This window comes from Castor canadensis, chromosome 6, assembly GCF_047511655.1.
Source record: "Castor canadensis chromosome 6, mCasCan1.hap1v2, whole genome shotgun sequence".
Taxonomy (NCBI): Eukaryota; Metazoa; Chordata; class Mammalia; order Rodentia; family Castoridae; genus Castor; species Castor canadensis.
Genome location: NC_133391.1, coordinates 73453381 through 73475006, shown reverse-complemented (window position 1 = coordinate 73475006; position 21626 = coordinate 73453381). Strand labels below are relative to the sequence as shown.

At 41.0% G+C, this 21626-nt stretch overlaps 2 protein-coding genes across 5 annotated transcripts in view; one reads left to right on the top strand and one right to left on the bottom strand.

Annotated features, from left to right (window-relative positions):
• Grxcr2 (glutaredoxin and cysteine rich domain containing 2) overlaps positions 1-14571 on the bottom strand; it is a 55354-nt gene extending 40783 nt beyond the window's left edge. Inside the window, exon 1 of the mRNA XM_074075334.1 lies at positions 14503-14571. Within this exon, the coding sequence (XP_073931435.1) occupies positions 14503-14507 (5 nt within the window). The 5' untranslated portion in view covers positions 14508-14571. The remainder of the gene's footprint in view (positions 1-14502) is intronic.
• A 3587-nt stretch (positions 14572-18158) lies between these two features.
• The window catches only part of Sh3rf2 (SH3 domain containing ring finger 2), a 108799-nt gene continuing 105331 nt past the window's right edge, over positions 18159-21626 (top strand). For 3 of the 4 annotated variants that reach the window (XM_074076735.1, XM_020162585.2, XM_074076732.1), the window contains exons 1-2: positions 18159-18273; positions 19406-19882. In XM_074076735.1, coding sequence (XP_073932836.1) covers positions 19505-19882 — 378 coding nt within the window. In that variant the 5' untranslated portion in view covers positions 18159-18273; positions 19406-19504. Of the gene's footprint in view, positions 18274-19275; positions 19883-21626 lie in introns of those variants that run through there. The other variant, XM_074076733.1, reaches the window with a different exon arrangement.

Genomic DNA, 21626 nt, shown 5'->3' with positions numbered 1-21626 from the left:
TATGTGATGTGCAGAATACACACAAGGGCCATGATCTCATAACAAAAGCACATCCTCCACTGAGACATCCTGTAATTACTGTCGGTATGTCTGTGATGTCAGGCTCTGTGCTTGGAGATGGACAACAAAGAGAGAAGATCCTTGATCTAGACGTCTACAGCCTGGAAGGCAATGATAAACGACCACAGCAGAGTTCAAACTCCAGTCCCACCAAAATAAGAAAAAACATAAATAAATGACCACAGCTGTTGCCTCAGAATTGGCTCAGTGACATGTTCTGATGAGATTATTGGGTTCATGTCCGATGGGCCAGCTTCGGGGATAGGTGGAAAACACCCAGGATTTCCCAAAATACCTACCCATCCTCACTTTTCACCATACCTGCACTCCCTCCTTAGTCTTCATTATTTCAGTAAGGACCACCCTTGGTTGAAAGTCAGTAGCCCTCATTATCAGCCATACCAAAAACTCTGCCCTTGGTTCTCTTAACAGAACTTTGTAGTTTACAGAAAATTTTGTGGTTAATATCTAATGGGAGTTTTGCTCCTTTCTTACAGATAAGGGAATTAAATGATTGGTCAATGGCCTCACAGCCCAAAGGTAAGAGCTGGAATGTGAATCAACATCTTCTGACTCTAAATATAGTGCTCAACAAATGCAGTCAAGAAACATCATTATTTCCTGGCCTAAGGCAAACTCTTTCCTCCCAAAAGTAAATACTTCATGATTCTGATGGATAAATAGATTTGGACTAAAGTTAACAACCCACCCTGATTCTTCAAAGAGAAGAATTCAGACCACCTTGGAAAGTGGTCTGAGAATTCTCATGTTCTTCCATACTCACAGCAGAGGGCATAGGTTCAGGAACAGGTGGTAACACCTACCAGTTCCTGAATGCTTTCCATGTGCCCAGTACTGAGCAGATGACTTCACCTGAATGTCCTTATACCTCACCTGCCCCAATCTGTGTAACTTAGTCCCTTCCACCTCCATTACTTGGGGATTTGTCCCACCCAGAGGGAGAACCTGAGGCACAACTCTTCTCTTGAACTTTATCAATATTTTCTACCTACTTCCAAGTCCCCATGGGAATTTCCTTGTCACCCCCATAGATGCTGTGGCCTCCATTACAATGCTGCTTTCATACCTGGGTGCTTCTTTTTCCAGGTCCCAGACCTGGAAAAGCCACATAGACCCATGCTCCCTTCTGTCCTCACTGAACCACTGGCACATAAAAATACAAGTCCTTTCCCAGATCTTAGCTCTAAGCTAAGTCTCCCTTATAACCTAAGGAGAACAGGTCATTCAGCTTATGGCTCCAGCCCTGGCTTCCCAGGGAGTGAGGGTCTGTTTTGGGATAGAAAGAGGCAGACTCCTCCTAAAGTTTCCACTGTCCATGTGTCTCCTTTTCTTCTTCAGGCCCTATATAATAGGCTCCTTCCTTCTTTTTTTGTCCAAAGCCATATAAAAAACTCAGGGAGAGAGAAGAATCTGTGCCCCATAAACCAACTGAACATTGCTGGATAATTCTGGAAAAAATGACATCTGAGGAAGGGTATGCAGGAATGAGTCCTAATAATGAGCTCCTAAGAATTTCCCATAGTATCAATAGTTGTCATTCATTGAGTCCTTATATGCTTATCTAATGAGCCTTCCCAGGACCTTCTGAAATAAGTACTACTGTGGACTTCAGTGTAGTTAAGAAAATGGTGACCACTTGCTAAGACCACATTCTCCAAGCCAAGAAGTCAGGAGATGGTCTAATCTTCCTTGGCCCAGAGTCTAGACCCTTGACCCTTACACAATACAAAGCCCCAACCTTGTCCACCCCAGCTATATTTAGAGGATTTGCTGATCCAGGAAGCATTTCTTGCTATTCAATTGCTCTAAGAAACAATGACAAAGGAGGGTTTAAGTGGTGGGTGGGTAGTTGGAGGAGAAGCTGTTAATTTTGGATCTGTAACTCAGACTGCTCATTAAGTGGTAGAAGTGTCACTGTGCCCTTATCATTGCCATCCACCTTCCAAAATGAAGAGTCAAGGCCTATGATTTCCTTAATGGGAAGATCTATTCTTCACATGCTTGAAACCCTGAGGCTTTCTACAAGTCACCAAGGAAGACCCTGGCCTGTATAAGCCTCCTATCACTTGCCCCAATCTCTTCAAAGCATGCCCTCAACATCTGGTAAAGGGTTTTATAATGTAGAAAAATATTCCAGAAACTTGTTTTTTAACCCGGATAGACCTCAAGGAGGCCATAATACCTGGTCATCCAGACTCCTTATTCCTATGTCTAAGCCACTCAAATGTCCACAGCAGTAACAACCTGTGGGTTGTAAGCCCTCAGAACATTAAATCCCTCCTCCTCAGTATTCATTTTAGCTCTACATAGATTGAAATTCAAGCAATTATTGACTAGCCAAAATAAAGACCCTAAAATAAGAATTATAGCCAGGCACTAGCATCTATATTACTCCTGCTCTAAAATGTGAACAGCTCCCACCCACCTGGTGTTTTCTGCGTGTCACGTACTATTCAAGTGTGGTCTTGGACCACCACAGTCATCTGGATACTGGTTAGAAGTGCATATTCTCAGGCCCCACCCAGACTTATTGAGTCAGAAACCCTGGTGCTGAGCCCAATTATGTGTCTTAACAAGCTCTTCCAGTGATTCTAAGGTTTGGAAGCTCTTGCCTCACTTTAAGTTTGAAGAAAGGAAGAAGGTAGCGGAACTACTAGGCATTACTGTTCCCACTTCATAAGGAAGAAATCTAAATCTCAGAAATACTGAGTGTGTTGTCCAAAGTGAGCAGGAACACCAGATTGGAATACAGTTCATTCTGCCCCCAAGGCCTGCTTTCTTAAACATGTTTTCTCCTGTTGTTGAAAACAGCATGACAGAGAGCCAGGGAGACAAACAGCTATTCATATGGAAACTAAAAACAAGGTAGCTTCAATTCAGTGTCAGGAAAGAAGCATCAATTCAACATTAGTTTTGTGCTAGTCACTATGTGTTGTAGTCTCATTGTCTATGTTCCCTCCAAATTTTTATGTTGAAATTCCAGCACCCAGGTAATGGTACAGGAAGTGCGGCTTTTAGGAGATGAAATTCTGGCTCATGGGGGCCAAAATTTCATGAATGAGATCATTACCCTTATAAAAGAGACCCTTTGCCCACCCTTCCATCCTGTGAGGACACAACAAAAATACATAAAATGAATCAGACACCAGGTGCTCATTAGACACTGAACCTGCCAGTGCCTTGGTCTTGGACTCCAGCCTCCAGAATAGTGAACAATAAATTTGTGTTGCTTATAAACAAACCAGTTTTTGGAGATTTGTTATTGTAGCATGAAAAGATGAAGGCACTATACATGAATATCTCATCTCACTTAATTCTCACAATAGGTCATGCCATGTAGGCATTCTGAAATCTGATCAGATTGCGTGAACAATTTTCTCAAGCTCTCTCATCTCAGTAAGTTGCAGGGTAGAATTTGAGTTCTACTTAGTCTGTCTCTAAAATCCTCACAACCTCCCTGGAGCACATTTACACATTCAGCAGGTCCACGTTTCCTCATGGCAAAAAGGCCAGGAAACTATGGATGAATTCATATGTAGCAGCAAATGAGATCACCCTGCTCCAGGGCTAAAAATCCACCTCACAGCAGCTGTGGGACTTTGACAGCTCCTTCCCTTCCCTCTTCCTTCCCCTCTCAAAAGCCACCAACTTTTCCCTTTTTCCTCATGAGACAGGGGAAGACAACTTCTTACTAAATTGAACATGTTGATTCTCTTCCTGTTAAGTGAGTATTCACCTACCTTTCCGGGAAAGCAAGGCCCTAGTGGGTAATGATGCCAGGAGCAGGATGAATTGCCAGCTGGAACCCTAGCAATATTCAGTGAGGATTATCTTAATGTTATGAATGCCTTCAACCAGTTCCCCACACCAAACACACACACATCCTCGAAAATGGCTTGCATTTTTCAGCAACCTTCCAAATTGATGGCTGAATTAACTTGCAGGTTCTGTGTGATGTGCCATGAAATGTCTCTAAAGTCAATCAGCATGGGAAGGTGCAAAAACTGAAATACACTTTTATATTAACTACATTTTCCTAGCCATCATTTTGTAGATTTTATTTTGTTAAATAATTTGCTATATGTTTTTACTTAAGGACACAGTATTTTTATTCCTTGATTCATAGATTCAAAGAGACATAAGGTGGAAACTCCAAGTGAAAATGTTTATTGACATAAATATATAAAGAATCCCAAATCTTAAAACAATCTCTGTCATTCATTAGCTTAAAACTCGTGATGACTCTCACTAATTTACTTTGGGGGTGAAGCCCTGGTGTACCAGGCATGCACATTGTGATCAGGTGGCTGCCCACACTCCAGCCCCAATGTCTGACACTCCTACTGCACACCGCTACCCAGGTTAGACAGCCTGGAATCCTTCACCCCACCTCCCATTTCCTTACCAAGCTAACTTCTACTTGTCCCCCAAAACTCAGTCTAATTATCACCTGTTTAGGGAAGTAGTCACTGACGGCTAGTGGGGACTCCCAAGGCACTGTGTTCTGGACCTCATCACACCATTTCTCACACTGGTTCACAGTAGTCTATTTATTTCTGTGTCACCTCCAAAACTAAGAGTTTCATGAAAGTATTGCACTGTTGCCAGGGATCAGCACAAGGCTATACACATAGTAGGCGTCCACAATGTTGCTGTTGAATGAATGAATGACGATAGTCTTATTGGTGTGTATATGTGTGTGTGTGTGTGTGTGTGTGTGTGTTACTGGGGATTGATCCCAGGGAATATGCATGCTAGGCAAGCACTCTATCACTGAGTTAACATCCCCAGTACTTTATTAGTTTAAGACAGAGTTTTAAGCTCTGGAGGCCCAGGCTGGCCTCCAACTCTACACCCTTCTGCCTCAGCCTCCTAGTAGCAGGGATCTATAGGCTTCTGCCACCATACCTGGCTGGTATTCATTTTTTCCACAGGCTCCAGGTACACCATGGAAATGAGAGATATAATTGTTCTCCCCCAACACCCCAAAAAAGCTGCTTCGAGCCCCAGGGACTCAGAGGATCCAATATGGCCAAAAGCATCTCAAGACTACAAAAACCCTTGCCTAAAACACTATGTAGATGAGCTCATTTTCATTATCTGAGTGAGCCCAGCAGTATTCAATAAACTCAAGATTCTTGAGATTGGTAACAAAACCAAATCTAGGCCAAATTTCTGGAATTAGTCTAGAAACTCAGTTGGTTTCAGAGCTTCCTAACATATGGCCAGTGCAAGTATGTTCTATATATTTGGGGTAGGAAAGAGGTTAATTATAAAAGCAATATATGCATTGTAGAAAACTCAAATGTAACGCAATGTATCAGGTAGGCAGAGGAAGGTGGGACCCTGAAACTGGCCCATCTGATCCTCCAGAGACAGCTATTGCTGGTACGCAATGAGCCTGCAAGACAAAGCCATTCACAGGTCACCACGTGAGGCATATTATTTAAACTATTTCTGCTAGTTGCCATGAAATAAAAGTCAAAAGGTTTCACAGAACTAAGACACTTTAGTGAGACTCCACACTTTGGGAGTGACAGAGAAGCAAATAGACTATCACAAAATGGCATGAAAATTTCCATGATTTCCAGCTGTTCTCAGAAAATCAATAGATTTGCCATTAAGCAATGAGGTGCTGGTTGCTTAATATGTGGCATGCTCTGAACATTGTCCCAGTCCCTACCTGGCCCACTTACCAAGACAGTATGGCCCCCATATATACTGGAGTTTGCAGTCACTGGGACACATTCTTATAAACCCTTCTATAATATCCTGATTATAATAAACTGCCTATCATCTTCTATTTCCCATTGTAATTTACATAACTCTATGCATGTTTTGCTTCGTATCACTACTTTATGAGGTATTTACTACGCCTTTCCTGATGGATATTTAAGGTTAGCTCCACTTATTTTCTTTTTCTTTTTCTTTTATTATTCATATGTGCATACAAGGCTTGGGTCATTTCTCCCCCCTGCCCCCACCCCCTCCCTTACCACCCACTCCACCTCCTCCCCCTCCCCCCCCACCCCCTCAATACCCAGCAGATACTATTTTGCCCTTATTTCTAATTTTGTTGTAGAGAGAGTATAAGCAATAATAGGAAGAAACAAGGGTTATTGCTGGTTGAGATAAGGATAGCTATACAGGGCATTGACTCACATTGCTTTCCTGTGCGTGGGTGTTACCTTCTAGGTTAATTCTTTTTGATCTCACCTTTTCTCTAGTTCCTGTTCCCCTTTTCCTATTGGCCTCAGTTGCTTTTAAGGTATCTGCTTTAGTTTCTCTGCGTTAAGGACAACAAATGCTAGCTAATTTTTTAGGTGTCTTACTTATCCTCACCCCTCCCTTGTGTGCTCTCGCTTCTGTCATGTGCTCATAGTCCAATCCCATTGTTGTGTTTGCCCTTGATCTAATGTCCACATATGAGGGAGAACATACGATTTTTGGTCTTTTGGGCCAGGCTAACCTCACTCAGAATGATGTTCTCCAATTCCATCCATTTACCAGCAAATGATAACAAATACCTAGGTGTAAACCTAACAAAAGATGTGAAAGACCTCTACAAGGAAAACTATACACTTCTGAAGAAAGAGATTGAGGAAGACTCTAGAAAGTGGAGAGATCTCCCATGCTCATGGATTGGTAGAATCAACATAGTAAAAATGTCGATACTCCCAAAAGTAATCTATATGTTTAATGCAATTCCCATCAAAATTCCAAGGACATTCATTAAAGAGGTTGAAAAATCTACTGTTAAATTTATATGGAAACACAAGAGGCCACGAATAGCCAAGGCAATACTCAGTCAAAAGAACAATGCAGGAGGTATCACAATACCTGACTTCAAACTATATTACAAAGCATTAACAATAAAAACAGCATGGTACTGGCACAAAAACAGACATGAAGACCAGTGGAACAGAATAGAGGACCCAGATATGAAGCCACACAACTATAACCAACTTGTCTTTGACAAAGGAGCTAAAAATATACGATGAAGAAATAGCAGCCTCTTCAACAAAAACTGCTGGGAAAACTGGTTAGCAGTCTGCAAAAAACTGAAACTAGATCCATGTATATCATCCTATACCAAGATTAACTCAAAATGGATCAAGGATCTTAATATCAGACCTCAAACTCTAAAGTTGATACAGGAAAGAGTAGGAACTACTCTGGAGTTAGTAGGTATAGGTAAGAACTTTCTCAATGAAATCCACTTATTTTCAATTACAAATAACTTAGTCCGTAGGAGTATTGTGAACGTACAAGGAGAAGATACTTATATACCTAACATATGCAGATAGATAGATGTGAGCGTTGTTCCTGAATGAGCTTCTTGATGTAGAATGACTGAATGAAAGAGAATGCACATTTTAAAATTTAATAGATAGTGCCAGAATGTTGAAGGTGGTTTAGAATTCAAGCCATGGCTAGCTCCAAGCAAGGACAAGGAGTACTAAGGTTGGAGAGTGGTATGGAGAGACAAACTGCCCACCACTCAGCCCTCTTCCTCAGCAGCCATCTTCCTATACTCCTAGTCCACTCAATTAAAGAGCCAAACCTAGCAGGACAAATATATTTTAGAATTCTGGTTGAAAACTTATTTTGCAGTCAAAATTGGGCATGAAAATAAAATGAGGTAAGTCTGGTTATCTCTATAGGATTTTCCATTTTTAATTTAAAACCAAAGGACTCTAAATTCAATATACCAAAAAGAACTTGTTGTCCAATACATTGACAAGTCTTCATCTAGCTTTTTGGCATTTCTCATTTATTTTGTGACAAAAAAGTATCCCCCCCATATTTTCTCCCTTTACTTTTCAGACTTATTTCCCTTTCTACTTCTTGCAAATTAATCGGATATTACCATGAGAAGTCTGCTTATTTTTCCAAGGTTTGAATTCTACTGAATGGAATGAAGCATAAAATTCCAAGGTCAATATTGCAATAAGGTATTGATTAAAATAGTCTTTTTTTAATATCATAAATACAGCAAATGGGATGACAGACACAGAAAGCCTGGATCTGAATCCTGGGTTCCCTACATACAACTGAGGTAAACATGACCTCTCTACGGCTCCATTTCCTCATCTGTAAGATGAGGGTAATAACAGGGCTATGATTCTTAGTCAAGAATCTGGCACAAAGTAATGTTAATTGTTATTATATATTCTAACATAAAAGCAAACTCCACCCCTCTTAAAGTTCCACAGGGTTGACAGTCATGCAATGGCCAAATCTGAATGCATAACTGCTCCAGGAAAAGAAGCCAGCAGTTGGGCTCAGCTGTAGACTGTACTTTAGATCCAACACAATAGATAAGAGGCCTGGCAGGGAGATAATGGCTAACCTTCACTGAGGGCTTACTTTGTGTCACACTCTTTGAAGCATTTTACAAGCATCTTTTCCTTGTATGCTCACAATAATCCTATGAACTAAGTGGCACTATTGCTATCCCCTTTTCTCCAAGATGAGAGAAACAAGTGTGGAGTGTTTCAATGACTCTCTCCATGTCATACCCTTTTTTAAGAAGATGATACAGGCCATCTGACTCCAAATGGAGTCTTAACCACTATAATAAGTTAAAAACAACCTTAGAAAGAGATGAACCTTAGAAACAGCATAGACAAAAAGAAAATGTAATTTAAAAAGTAGATGTCAGGACCCAGCACAACCAGTTATCTCATTTTGCGTGTTTGCAGGTTAAGGTTCCTTACTGAAGTAATGTAGTAATTTAGTAAATCAATTTACTTCAAATTGCTCAGGATTTACCTTAATTCTAAACTATTCCCTAAAATTCACGTTGTATCATATAATTCTACGGATTAATAAAAAGTAAGTATTCCTACAATGTGAATTACTTAATTTTTCTTTTAAAAGTACCACTTTTAGAATAGATTGGATGTCCCTTAAATTACTTTTGATACTTCCTAACATTTCCTTTGACTCATTAATTTTCTTTCAATAAACAAGTTCATCCCTTTAAAAAAAAAAAGTGCAGATATTGTCAACTAATATCTTTGGAGCACCTTCTTTATAACAAGTGTGTTCCAAATGCTGCCCATACATGTTAGGACATTTATCCCTTGTAACAAGCCTGAAAAGTACATATTATTGATTACAATTTTATGGTGGAGTTTTTATCTATTGAACACATGATATCACAGAGCGATTAGTAAACGCAAGTCCCAAGCATTCACCTTAGGAATTCAGTGAGAATTCCAACCACAGATGAGTCATCCTCAGCACTCAGCAAATACTTATTAAGCACTTATTGTGTCAGGCACAAATAATCAAAACAGATGTGGTCCTGTACCATGGGACATGGATTGTTGGAAAGAGAGAGGCAATTTATAAAAATAATTCAGTAAATAACACATAATATCATGTCATTAATTTATTAGCATCATCACAGCCCCCCAAAAAATGTTTAAGTGATTTGACAAATGTTATTTACAGCAAGTTTTAGAAAATAATTCCAATTGTTTAAAAAATGAAAAGAAATCATTAGTTTCTTGTGTATTTCATATTATCCTAGAAGATTTTGCTCTGTGGAAAGACATCTAGGGCTATTCAGAGCATTTGGGGAATTACTCAGTTTTGCAATTTTCCCACCCATGTGATCAAAAGTACAAGGTTGTGGTTACCAAATAGCCTAGGCAAATTGTCAGCTTTTGCACAGACTTGTTCCAATTTTAATAAGAATTAAGACTGCATCCTGCTCCTGGTTTTGAATCAAAACATTTACTGGTTTCATCAGAAAGGAAACAGTAAAAGAATAGAAGGAAGACCGGTTTAGGAGTGAAATGACTGATCCCAGCCCTTTTCTTTCCTAGGGCCCAGTATCTGTTGTGGATTAACACTGATTTACAGAAGTTTCGGAGCTTTCAAATGTATTTTTTCATGGCTATTTTATCAGTTGTAATGCATAGACTATTTGGATTGTAGGAGTGTTTTAGTATACCTATAATGATTTAAGCTATTTTCATTATCTTTTTTAAGATGTTATGTTAGTAATAAATGTACATCAAGGAAAAATTGTAACTATACATAAGCAAAATAAAAAAATTTAAAATCAAGTAATAAGCCTAGCACCTAGAAATAGCCATTGCTGATATTTTGTCTTACATTCTTCTAGTCCCAATATTATATATCCATACATCATTTAAAAATAACTTGGGTTCATATAAGCTTTTATATTCACTTAATTATGAATATCCTTCATTGCACTAAATACACATCTCTATGACTTTTAATATTTGTACAGTATTCCCATATTAAACATATTTATCCACTCTCCTACCATTGCATCTTAAGGCTATTTGTAACTTTTCACTCTTCCAGGTAATGTTATAAGGAATATATTAGATATATATCTGCTACGTTAGTGTAAGTTTCTAGAAGTGGTATCCAGTTCTTATGGATTGAAAGGACATATTTATATGGCTTGGACTATATGCTGAAATTTTAAACTTTTTTTTACTTTGAAATAATTATAGATTCACAAGACGCTGCAAAAATAATGACCAAGTCCCTTGTATCCTTCACACAGCTTCTCCAAATGATAACATCTTACACAGCTATAATACATTATAAAAATGAGAAAACCGACGTTGACACAACACACCTAACTACACTATAGACTTTATTTGGAGTCAGCACTATTAACTGGTAGGAAGCATTCTCACCACTTTCCTACTGTCTCTTCTCACAAGCCACCTTTAGAACTGCCTTCTAATCTGCTGCACAATACAAACTCACTTAATAGACTATTCTTTTCTGCTGAAAATCAAGAGAAAGAAATGCCAGTAATAACTTCACCAGGTTCGAAAGTGAGCAAACTACTACTTAAGATTTAGAAAACAGGTAGGCTTCTGTCCTTCTTTAGTGACCTCACTTCCTTTACAAACACTAGAGCACTTTCCCAAAGCCTGGGTACCCTAACACAACATGAATTACCCTGAGTCTCACAATGAGAAAGTCCTTCTCCCTCACTCCCCTGATTGTAGGAAAAACAAAGCCTCAGTTTAGAGCTAGTCCTTAACGCTTTTCTAACACTTGCTAATTTTTTTCTTAACACAAATTGTTCAGGTCTCAAGTTTAGATCTAAGTAGACAATAGCATTTAACTATAATTCAATGTCATGTGTTGCTTTAATTAAATGTGCGTTTACTTTTGCCTTCAAATTTCAGAAAGTGAAACTTTTCTCATTTACAGAAGTATTGTTTAAGTTTTCTTTTAAAAATAAATTACTTTATGACACAGGCTACTCCAGAGGCACTTGCACACCCATGTTTATTGCAGCACTATTCACAATAACCAAGTTATAGAAACAGCCAAGATGCCCCACCACTGACGAATAGATTAAGAAAATGTGGTATCTATACACAATGAAATTTTATGCAACCATGAAGAAGAATGGAATCTTATCATTCACAAGTAAATGGATGGAACTGGAGAACATCATTCTGAGTGAGGTTAGCCTGGCCCAAAAGACCAAAAACCATATGCTTTCCCTCATATGCAGACATTAGATTAAGGGCAAACACAAGGGGATTGGACTTTGATCACATGATAAAGTGAGAGCACACAAGGGAGGTGTAAGGATAGGTAAGACACCCAAAAAACTAGATAGCATTTGTTGCCCTCAATACAGAGAAACTAATGCATATACTTTAAAGTGACAGAGGCCAATAGAAGAAGTGGACCAGGAACTAGAGAAAAGGTTAGTTTGAGAAGAATTAATTTAGAAGGTAACACACATGCACAGGAAAGCAATGCAAGTCAACTCCCTGTTTAGCTATCCTTATCTCAACTAGCAAAAACCCTTGGTTCTTCCTATTGTTGCTTATAATCTCTCTTCAACAAAATTAGAGATAAGGGCAAAATAGTTTCTGCCTGGTAGCGGGGAGTGGGGGGAGAGGGAAGGGGGTAAAGGAGGGGGCGGGGGAAGGGGGAAGAAATGACCCAAACATTGTATGCACATATAAATAAAAGAAAAAAACTCATTCCTCAGAATGAGGAATGGCTAAGGAAATAAACAAATAAATAAATAAATATAAATAAATTACTTTAGATTTAGGGCAAATACAGCTATGTAATTGGACTTGGGTCACATGATAAGGGGAAAGCACACATGGGAAGTATGGGGATAGGTAAGAAACCCAAAAACCATGATAGCATTTGATGTCCTCACTGCAGAGGAACTAAAATACAGAAACTTTAAATCGACAGATATCAATATGAGAAGGGGATCAGGAACTACAGAAAAGGTCAGCTAGAGATGAATCAACTTAGGTTGTAACACATTTGTACATGGAAGCAATGCGAGGAATCTTCCTGTATAGCTATCCTTATCTCAACTAGCAAAAACACTTTGTTTTTCTTATTATTGCTTATGCTCTCTCTTCAACAAAATTAGAGATAAGGGCAGAACAGTTTCTGCCTGGAAGCGATGGGGGGTGCAGGTGGGGTGGAATGGTCCAAACAATGTATGCACATATGAATAAACGAGAAAAATAAATAATAAAAAATAAAAATAAATTATTTCCATTAGAAAAGTGATTTAAAATTTTTAAAAAAGTGTAAGAGGAAGGCAAAAGGCATAAAGATGGGATGCAAATGAGTGAGGTTAGGATACATGGTGTTAGAACAGTTTGCATTTGTATTAGCATGCTCTTCCCAGGTTTAGTTTGGGGTAGAATGACAACACTCTAGTTAAGGCTGTAGCCTAAGGGGTAGAGTGATTGCCTAGTAAGTGCTCAGGCCTTGAGTTCAATCCCCAGTACTATGAAAAAGAGAAGACAAAAAGATCCCTGTGGCTCCTGTTTCTTTTATGAGATCTGCTTGGGGAGGAAAAAAAAAAAGAATCCTTCATTTCTGAAGACCTTATTGTAAGGTATCATTTCAATTGACTCCTTAGATCAACTGAATGAGACAGGATCTTATTAGTAATCTCATTTCATACACAAGGAATCCAAGGAAGAGAGGAATGGAGTGATTTGCCCAATTAATTGGCCGAGCTGGAACTCAAACCAGGGCTATTGGACTCCAAATCCCTGCTCTTGACTGCTGATTAATTTAAAACCCACAAGGCCTCTCCAGAAAATTGACAATGGCTCTTGGCTACAGGTTTGGATCACTTTACTATGAGTCTGGTGATTGCTTAGGAATAGCTGAAAGTGCACTCCTCACCTGCAAACATTTGTGATTGGAGAAGAAATCTCGCAGTTGTCTTCATTCCGATCTGCAATCTTTCTTATTCCTTTATTTTGTTCCTTCCTTCCTTCCTTCCCTCCTATCCACTACCTTCCTTCCTTCCTTCCTTCCTTTTTCTTTTTTTGTACTGGCATTTGAACTCAGGGCCTTGTGCTTGCTAGGCAGGCACTCTACCACTTGAGCCACACGTCCAGTACCAAGCCTGCATTTTTCAAAGAACCACAGGATATCCAATAGCCACCCAAACCCTGCCATTCTGCCTGCCTCCACATTTCTATTCTTGGAAAAATGCCCACTTTCCTAACACTGTTCCTCTCTTTGAATAGTTCCAAAGGTCCCTCAGCATCATTAGAAAATCAAATCATGGGGGCAAATTCGACATCATGGAAACAGCATAGCTATATTTAAATATTTGTAACCAAATTTACACTAGGTACTGAAGGACGAAAGCAAGAAATGCAAACCACAACCTCCACCAACAGAAAAGAAGGAAGAGTCAAGGAAGCCTTCAGAATGTCATAGCTCTAACACTTAGACTTCCAAGCACCTGAACTCCTTTGAGGGATTTAAGGACTGGCTTACAAATGATTAATTTTGTGGCAGAGACCAGAGACCTGAAAAGGGTAAGAACCTGTTAAATGAAAATAGTGTATCTTTAAGAATATAATTCTAATAAATAAGTGAATTTAATCAACAAAAGTGTTCTGCATTCTTGTTTTGTAATTTAATGTTAAATTTGAAAGAAACTCTTTTAGAGAGAAAGGCGGGTTCCTTTGAAAGTGCTTTATTTGGAAATACGAATCAGGGTTAGGGAAGAATGAATACAAGGATGAATTATTGTGTTAGCTGACCTAACCACACCCCAAAGGATGAATGGTGCTAATCTCAATCTCACAGTGCCTTATGAAATCCAGGACCACCTACCCCAAAGGAGGAAGCATTTAACCATATACTACCCATTATTCAAAGATCATGCACTTGTGAGAGCAGAACAGGTTCCCAAGGGTGACCCACATGATAATATCAGAGAAGCTCTGTGTTAGGAGACAGACATGGCAGTGTCTTTAGAAGAGACATTGTCACCTAAACCTGATAAAACTTCTTAGTTTAATTAAAAGGACACCAAAGACATGAGTCACATAAAACTATTATTGACATTTTGGGGTGCATCTGTCAAAATACAGAATGTTAACAACATACCTCATTCACTTTTTCAATTTCTGAGCTCATTCAGTACAGCATACTTTGCTGTCTTACAGCCTGTTCGAGAGAGTTGTACATTAAATAAATTATTACAAGATAAGCACTGAATTATAATTGTGATAACTGTTATGAAAGAGAAGAGAAGAATGACAAACTTACTATACATGAGAATTAAGCAAGGCTTCTCAGAGGAAGAGGCATTTAAGTTCAAGTTTGAGAAGGTAGAAAAGGCAATGGGGGAGGAAGAGAGGAAGGAAGAGGGTATTCAGACAGTACTGAAGGCAGAAAGACCATGAACAAATACCCACGTCAGAACTGAAGCTATCCTAGAGTGAAGAAAGACAGTGAGCGAGAGGAAGATGCAGGTAAAAGTTGAGGCAGACAAGCTACATCATACAGGGTTTTATCCTAAGGTCAATGGGAACCAACTAAAGAGTTTTGAATGGGGAACAAAATAATCATATTTTTTTAAAAAATCTATCTATAAATTGAGCCATAAATACAAGCAGCGGAAGCTTATAAATTTCACACAGGCATTAAACAAGACTAGAACCTATAATTACCACATAATGCACAAATATCAACAAGACTGTTGATGGGGTGGGTGCTGGGGAGGCATGTAGAATTCATCTTTTTGTTTGTTTTTTAGAACTAGATGTTTGTCTGATTTGATGCCAAGATAGCATTTGAGCAAGCTGGGATGAAATCCCCATTTAAAACTCTTCCCTTTTCCCAAAGCTTCAAAAGAAAACAACTCTTCAAGACTAACTTTATACGTGGGTGGTATTGGGACCATCTACAGGTGCTAAAAGACTCATCCTCCCAATCAGTGTAAACTTTTTCTCTGTCTTCCTCCAGTGCCCCAAATTCTGCCACCACAAAGTCTGTTGGTCTGACTTTCCAATTGCCAAATATGCTAGGAAAGAATAACCTACTGGTCTTCTCCTGCCTTTCTGGGACTGAGCTGTTAGACTGCATTTTCTCAAGGATGGGAAGACTCAAAGCTTTTTGAAACCCCTGACTGTGCAAAGGCATAGACAGCCACAAGACTAGGTAGACTACAAAGTGTAGACCTAGACTACAGACTTGATAAACTTCATTTTGTCTTGGGTTGGCTCTGGGATCAGCTGGGGTGTGTGTGTGTGTGTGTGTGTGTGTGTGTGTGTGTGTGTGTGTGTGTGTGTGTGTGTACTTACGTATAAAAGTATGATGATTTACGATTTGGGCTGGGGGTGTAGCTCAAGTGGTGGAGCACTTGCTTAGCAAGCATGAGACCCTGGGTTCAATCCCCAGTACCAATCAATCCATCAATAAAAAGTGTGTGAATTTCTACAGTAAATATATATGGATGTAGTCATGGTATGTGCATGACTTTGTAACATGAGAAGCAATCATGATAAGTAAGGATCACAGGTCCTGGAATTAGTCTAAACTGGGTTCATGTCACAAGCTTTGTAATCCTGGGGAAGTTATACTTACCTTATTGGGTGATTGGGAAGATTCAATAAGATAACTTATTTAAAGTTTTTTTGGCTTTTTTTTTTTTTTTTTGGTACTGGAGTTTGAACTCAAGGCTTCATGCTTGCTAGGCAGGCACTCTATCACTTGAGACACTCACCAGCCCTTTTTTTGTGTTGGGTATTTTTGAAATAAGGTCTCTCAAACCATTTGTCTGGGGCTGGCTTCTAACTACAATCCTCCTGATCTCTGCCTCTTGAATAGCTAGGGTTACAGGTGTGAGTCACCAGTGTCCGGCTTGTTTAAAGTTTTAGTACTGGTCTGTGGCATACAGCAAGTGCTCTATAAATGTCACTGTTACAAATATTATGTGCATCTATGCAGACATGTGTTTGCATGTAGGTGCAGATGTGGGCATGTCCGGGAAATAGAGGTGTTTAAGAACAGGAGCGAGAGGGATGTGTCAACCCCTGCAGCAGAAGTCCTAGCATTGAGTGGCTTGTTCAGAGGGTGAGGGAACTGCCAGGCAGCTTACAGAGGAGATCCAGCTTTACTATTGTGGGGAGACAGCAAAGAGCCCAAACTACAACAAGGCATTTCCTTATGGGCACAGAACCAAGAGTGGAAATTCATTGCAGGAAACAGGAAAGCAGAATGGAATGAGATGATGTTGCAGCTCAAAAGAGAGACTTCAAAAGAGTTAAAAGTGGTCTTTAACATTGGTGCGTGCAAAAATCGAGACTCAGTACTCAGCAGACAGGAAACCTCATCTGCTCCTTTCCTTAACTTCTCCCTCCTTTTGAGCTTCATCCATGTTTGGTTTTCCAGAACAGACTTGCAAAAACTTTGACAAACATCAAACCCACCACAGTGTCTTCAGGCCTCTTGGTCCCCTGTTAAGATTTTTCCATGAAGCTGTATCTAAGTGTTTTCCACATAATAAAGAATTGTTAACCTTATGTTGCAATAGAAGATAGATATTCTTAAAAGCAATATCCAGTTTCTAGTCTCATTTCTGTCCCTAACTCACCAGGCAACTCCAGAGATTCTCTTGCTCTCTCTGAGGACAGCTGCAAGAGAGGATGATTGATCTTTTCTTACCTTATCTTTTGACTTCTTGCCATTCTAGATGAGGCTTCCCTTGGAGCAGCTCCCCTGCTTCTTAAAGCTATATCACTGTGACACAGTGGTAAGGTATAGACCATCTGCCCTCTAGCTGTGATTCCTAGGATGAGTTAGTTTCCTCTCTGCCTCAGTTTCCCCATCTGTACAGTGAAGGTGAAGAGGGTTTAATGCGTCCTCAGGTTGTGACAGGGGTAAAGTAGGTTAGTACAGGTAAGATACCCAGAACAGTGCCAGACACCAATAAGGGCGACCCTGACGTTAGGTAATATTATTATTCACTTACTCAATTGGATTCCTTTGTAATTACAGAAGATGTATTATTGATAAGTCAAAAATGGAAGTGTAGGGGACCATTTGGGAGTATGAAATGATTACTACAGCATCATAGGGGAGGAGGACTGGGACCATTGCTTTCTCTTTGTGCTTTGATTTCTCAAGAACATATGTGTGTATGCAGCACTATTTTTTTTTTTTAATTTAAAGAAGTTGAGCCAAAAGATCACTGAAGGCCCTCTAAACTCTAAATTCAGGGACTCTGCTTGTGTGTGTGCGTGTGTGTGTGTGTGTGTGTGTGTGTGTGTGTGTGTGTGTGGTGGTTGTTTTGGGGTTTGTTGTTATTTGTTTGTTTTGTGGTGCTGGGATTTGAACTCAGGGCCTCTCAGCAGGTGCTCTATCACTCCAGCTATGTCCCCAGCCCCTCACTGTGGTTTTCAAGGAGCCCCCAGTGTTTTCTAGATGACTGGCTTATCCTTGTTCCTATAACTACCATTAATGTTTCACCTTCTCAGGAACTCCTTCTAAAAGTTTAAAACAAAATCACTTTGGCATGTCTATACAACCTCTTGAATAGGAAAGAATATAGGGGAACTGGAAAATATAAACTGTAACTACTTGATCTTAGGGCTTGGCTTCGTATTTTGCCTCTGATAATCTTTTCCCAGAAATCACCTTAGTGGTGTAAAGGAAAGATGACCAGCAGAGAATGAACTCAGAGAAGTGTGACGCGCAGACAGCAGCGTGGTGGTGAAAGCGTTAACAGGGCTGGGTAAGGCGATCCTACAAATGAGTATGTCTGGAGTTGGGGAAGGAGCAGCCGGCAATTGGGGGAAAGGAGGCCAGTTGGAGGGCTGAGCCCTGCTGTGTGGAGGACTGGCAGCTGAACTCCGGGGAGGTTACAGGCACAAGGTCAGTGTTCCCCTCGCACCTCCCCAGCCCGCGGCGGCGCACTATCAACTTTGGAGAGGCGAGGCGCCATCTCTCATCCCCGCGTCCCATGTCTGCTCTTCTGAGTGGGGGGCCACAGGTCCTCCCGCCAGAGCTCCAGGCATCGGGCAGCGGTAGTCCCCCAAACCTTAGCACTCCTGAGAGACAGCCGACTTCTTCCCAGGAGACTTTTCTAAACTGGAGACTTGGTTTCAGACATTCAAAAGGAAAATTTCTGAAATGAAGATTATTTTCAGACCACACACACACACACACACACACACACACACACACACACACCTGTATGAGCTGCTTCCTCTTGGCTTTTACAGGTTGTGACCACAATCCAGAATTCCTATGTGCTTGGAATGAAACTGAGAACAATTGTCAAAGTAACTAAACAGGCTGCACGACTTTACCTTGGGGAGGAAGAGGTGTGTGTGTGTGTGTGTGTGTGTGTGTGTGTGTGTGAGAGAGAGAGAGAGAGAGAGAGAGAGAGAGAGAGAGAGAGAAAGGAAAAGAGGTAGGGATGGAAGGAAATATAAGAAAAAAGTTCCAAATACCCTGCCTGTACTTAAGGCAAAACAACTTAGGAAAGTGTTTTGAACAGGAAGTTTTCTTGCTTGTTACTAGAACAAAATAGTGGAGGAAGATATATTGTGAAGGAAATAATTCTACATCTACATGAGAGATAAATTTAGTTACTTAAACTTATCTTCAGGTGATGCATATAGCAAAGCAGAACGAAGTCACAGAAATTACATTCGGCAGGTCCTCTACCCTGGCAGGTCACACTAACTGTCAGCTGCAGGGTAAGGGCCCCTCTAGCATCTACAGGTAGAGAGAGGAGGTGGTGGCCACCTCTGCAGCCAGCTTTGTCACACAGGTCACACAGAGTCAATGACAGTCAGTCCCAGAGTAATACTCCTTCTGATCCTTGCAGCAGGCATGAGTGGAGTCTTATACCTGCTAGCACTGAATCAGAATGAGTCATTTGAAGCTCGGGTTCCGGAACAAAGCACTTGCAACTGCCTTTATGAGACACTGCCTCCATGTAGGTGGGACATACCTCCCAGAGCAGTCACATTTTTCCTCCCTTCCTCTCTCCAAAAAGGCAGGAATTCTGAAGATCTCAACACACCCTGCTCTGCCCCTCTCGGCTCAGCTTCCTCTACAATGCTCCTCCAGGTCTGGACTGGAGTTTTAAGATAAAATGGATGATTTGACTTTACTTGATCTTCTGGAGTGCCCTGTGTGCTTTGAAAAGCTCGACGTCACAGCTAAAGTCCTCCCTTGCCAGCACACCTTCTGCAAACCATGTTTACAGAGGATTTTCAAGGCCCACAAGGAGCTGAGGTGCCCCGAATGCAGGACCCTGGTGTTTTGCAGCATCGAGGCGCTGCCGGCCAACCTGCTGCTGGTGCGGCTCCTGGATGGCGTGCGCTCGGGGCACAGCTCCGGGAGACGCGGCTCCCTGCGCAGGCCGGGTGTGCTGACCGCGCAGGACTGCAGCAAAAGCAGGACCAGCCCCAGAAGTCTACAAGCCAGCTCTTTCCGGCTGGTGCCCAGTGTCAGAATCCACATGGATGGGGTAAGAAACATCTTGCTTGTTATTATCGTGTCCTCTTGGAGGTTGGATGTGTGCACACTGGGAGCCAGGGGTAGAAAGCCGCCAGCCCCTCACGGAGAAGTTTCGTGAGAGTGATCTCTTTACCGAGACGTGGCGGAATCGTGAGCCTGTCTAACCCATCTCAGAATTCTCCTCAGAACTTCTCCAGCTTCCTAGGTTCTCCTTACTTCTTGTCCAGACGTAATAGAACAAGGAAAGTCTTTTAGATGGTCGTTTTGGTCTTTCACTTTTCCTGCACTGAGGCTAAACCAATGCACGGGAAATGCCCAGAGGGTGAGAAAAACAAATCCAACAGCGAGTTGCTTTTGAGTTCTCTGAGAAGTTCCCAAATGGCAGCGATTGTTTGAATTTTACCCAAATCTGTCTTCCCATTCCTAGTCATAAAGCGCTATTATGACAATTCTCATTCATAATCTATTCGAAGCTCTCAAGATACTTGACACCCAAGATCATGGGGAGGTAATCGTGTGTAAGGGTGGACTGATTGATGGCAAAGGCTGGCGGTGAACTACAACAGATGTGTATGGGAACCCTGCAGATGTGTCTTTACGAAATGAATAAAACACACAAAAATTACACACCAGGGGCTGCAATAAAATTTAAAACAAGGGCTGGCGGAATGGCTCAAACGGTAGAGCACCTGCCTAGCAAATGTGAAGACCTGAGTTCAAACCCCACCACCACCACCACACCCAAAAAATTTTAAGACAAAAAAACCAGACCCAGTCAGGCGACACAGATTACCCAGTAATGTCTTTGTCCAGTTCAGGATAATGTGAATCTGTCTGTCCATTCCCAAAAGAGCTCCCTGAGCACTTTCTCTGACCCAGCTCGAGCCTTGCTGTGGGATGCTGTGTGGGGACACAACCCAGGAGGTGGACATGATCCCTGTGAGTCCAGCAGGATTACTTGCACTGTCACCCGTGGAGTCAGTGTTCCACAGCGGACACTGTGGCTTGGATTGTTGGCATACTTAGAAAACCAGAGCTGCATTCTTTGAAGTCTTGCCTAGAGCAAGCTTTAATACTGGCAGTGGAGTCCCAAACTCTGATCTGAAGAGGAGTGGTGGTTGGGACACCCTCCTTTCACACAGGAGAAGAGACTTGTGATGTGCATTTGGAGCAGTTGTCTGAAGTCTGCCTTCTAGGAGCTCAGCCCTCTGTGGGTTCACCGCACCTTTAATCCAGCCGTGTGGTAGGGACGTGTGTAAATATTCAAAACTGGGAGTGGGAAGAAGCTGGATGTTTCTTCACTACAGATTTTTTTTTTAATTGTTATTGTGCTTTTGTGTGAGAACACATTCCAGAAAAGGGCTAGGCACTCACTCCTCTTTGAGTCTCTCCATCAGTCCTAGTGGAACCATTCATCAGAACTCCAGGCCTGCAAAGGTAGACTGGGGAGGAGAGGGGAGAAATCCTTTCTCAAACGTGTCTTGTTTATACAGAAAATGGCTCTATCTCTGAGTTGGCAAGTGCAAACAACCTTTCCCCTTCCTCTCCCTGTAAGTCTGACTTGCCTTTCAAAAGAGTTGTCATCATTCACTATGGAAATGCTACCAGCCTGGGAAAAGGCAAGTCCCTTATCAACTTCACATACTTGTGCTCAGGTTTTCATTTCTTTTCCATGTGGCTGTGTTACTAAGAAAAACAGATCCACAGCTACCAAGTTTTTGAACCATAGATTTGCAGGGCCCCCCTGGTACTGG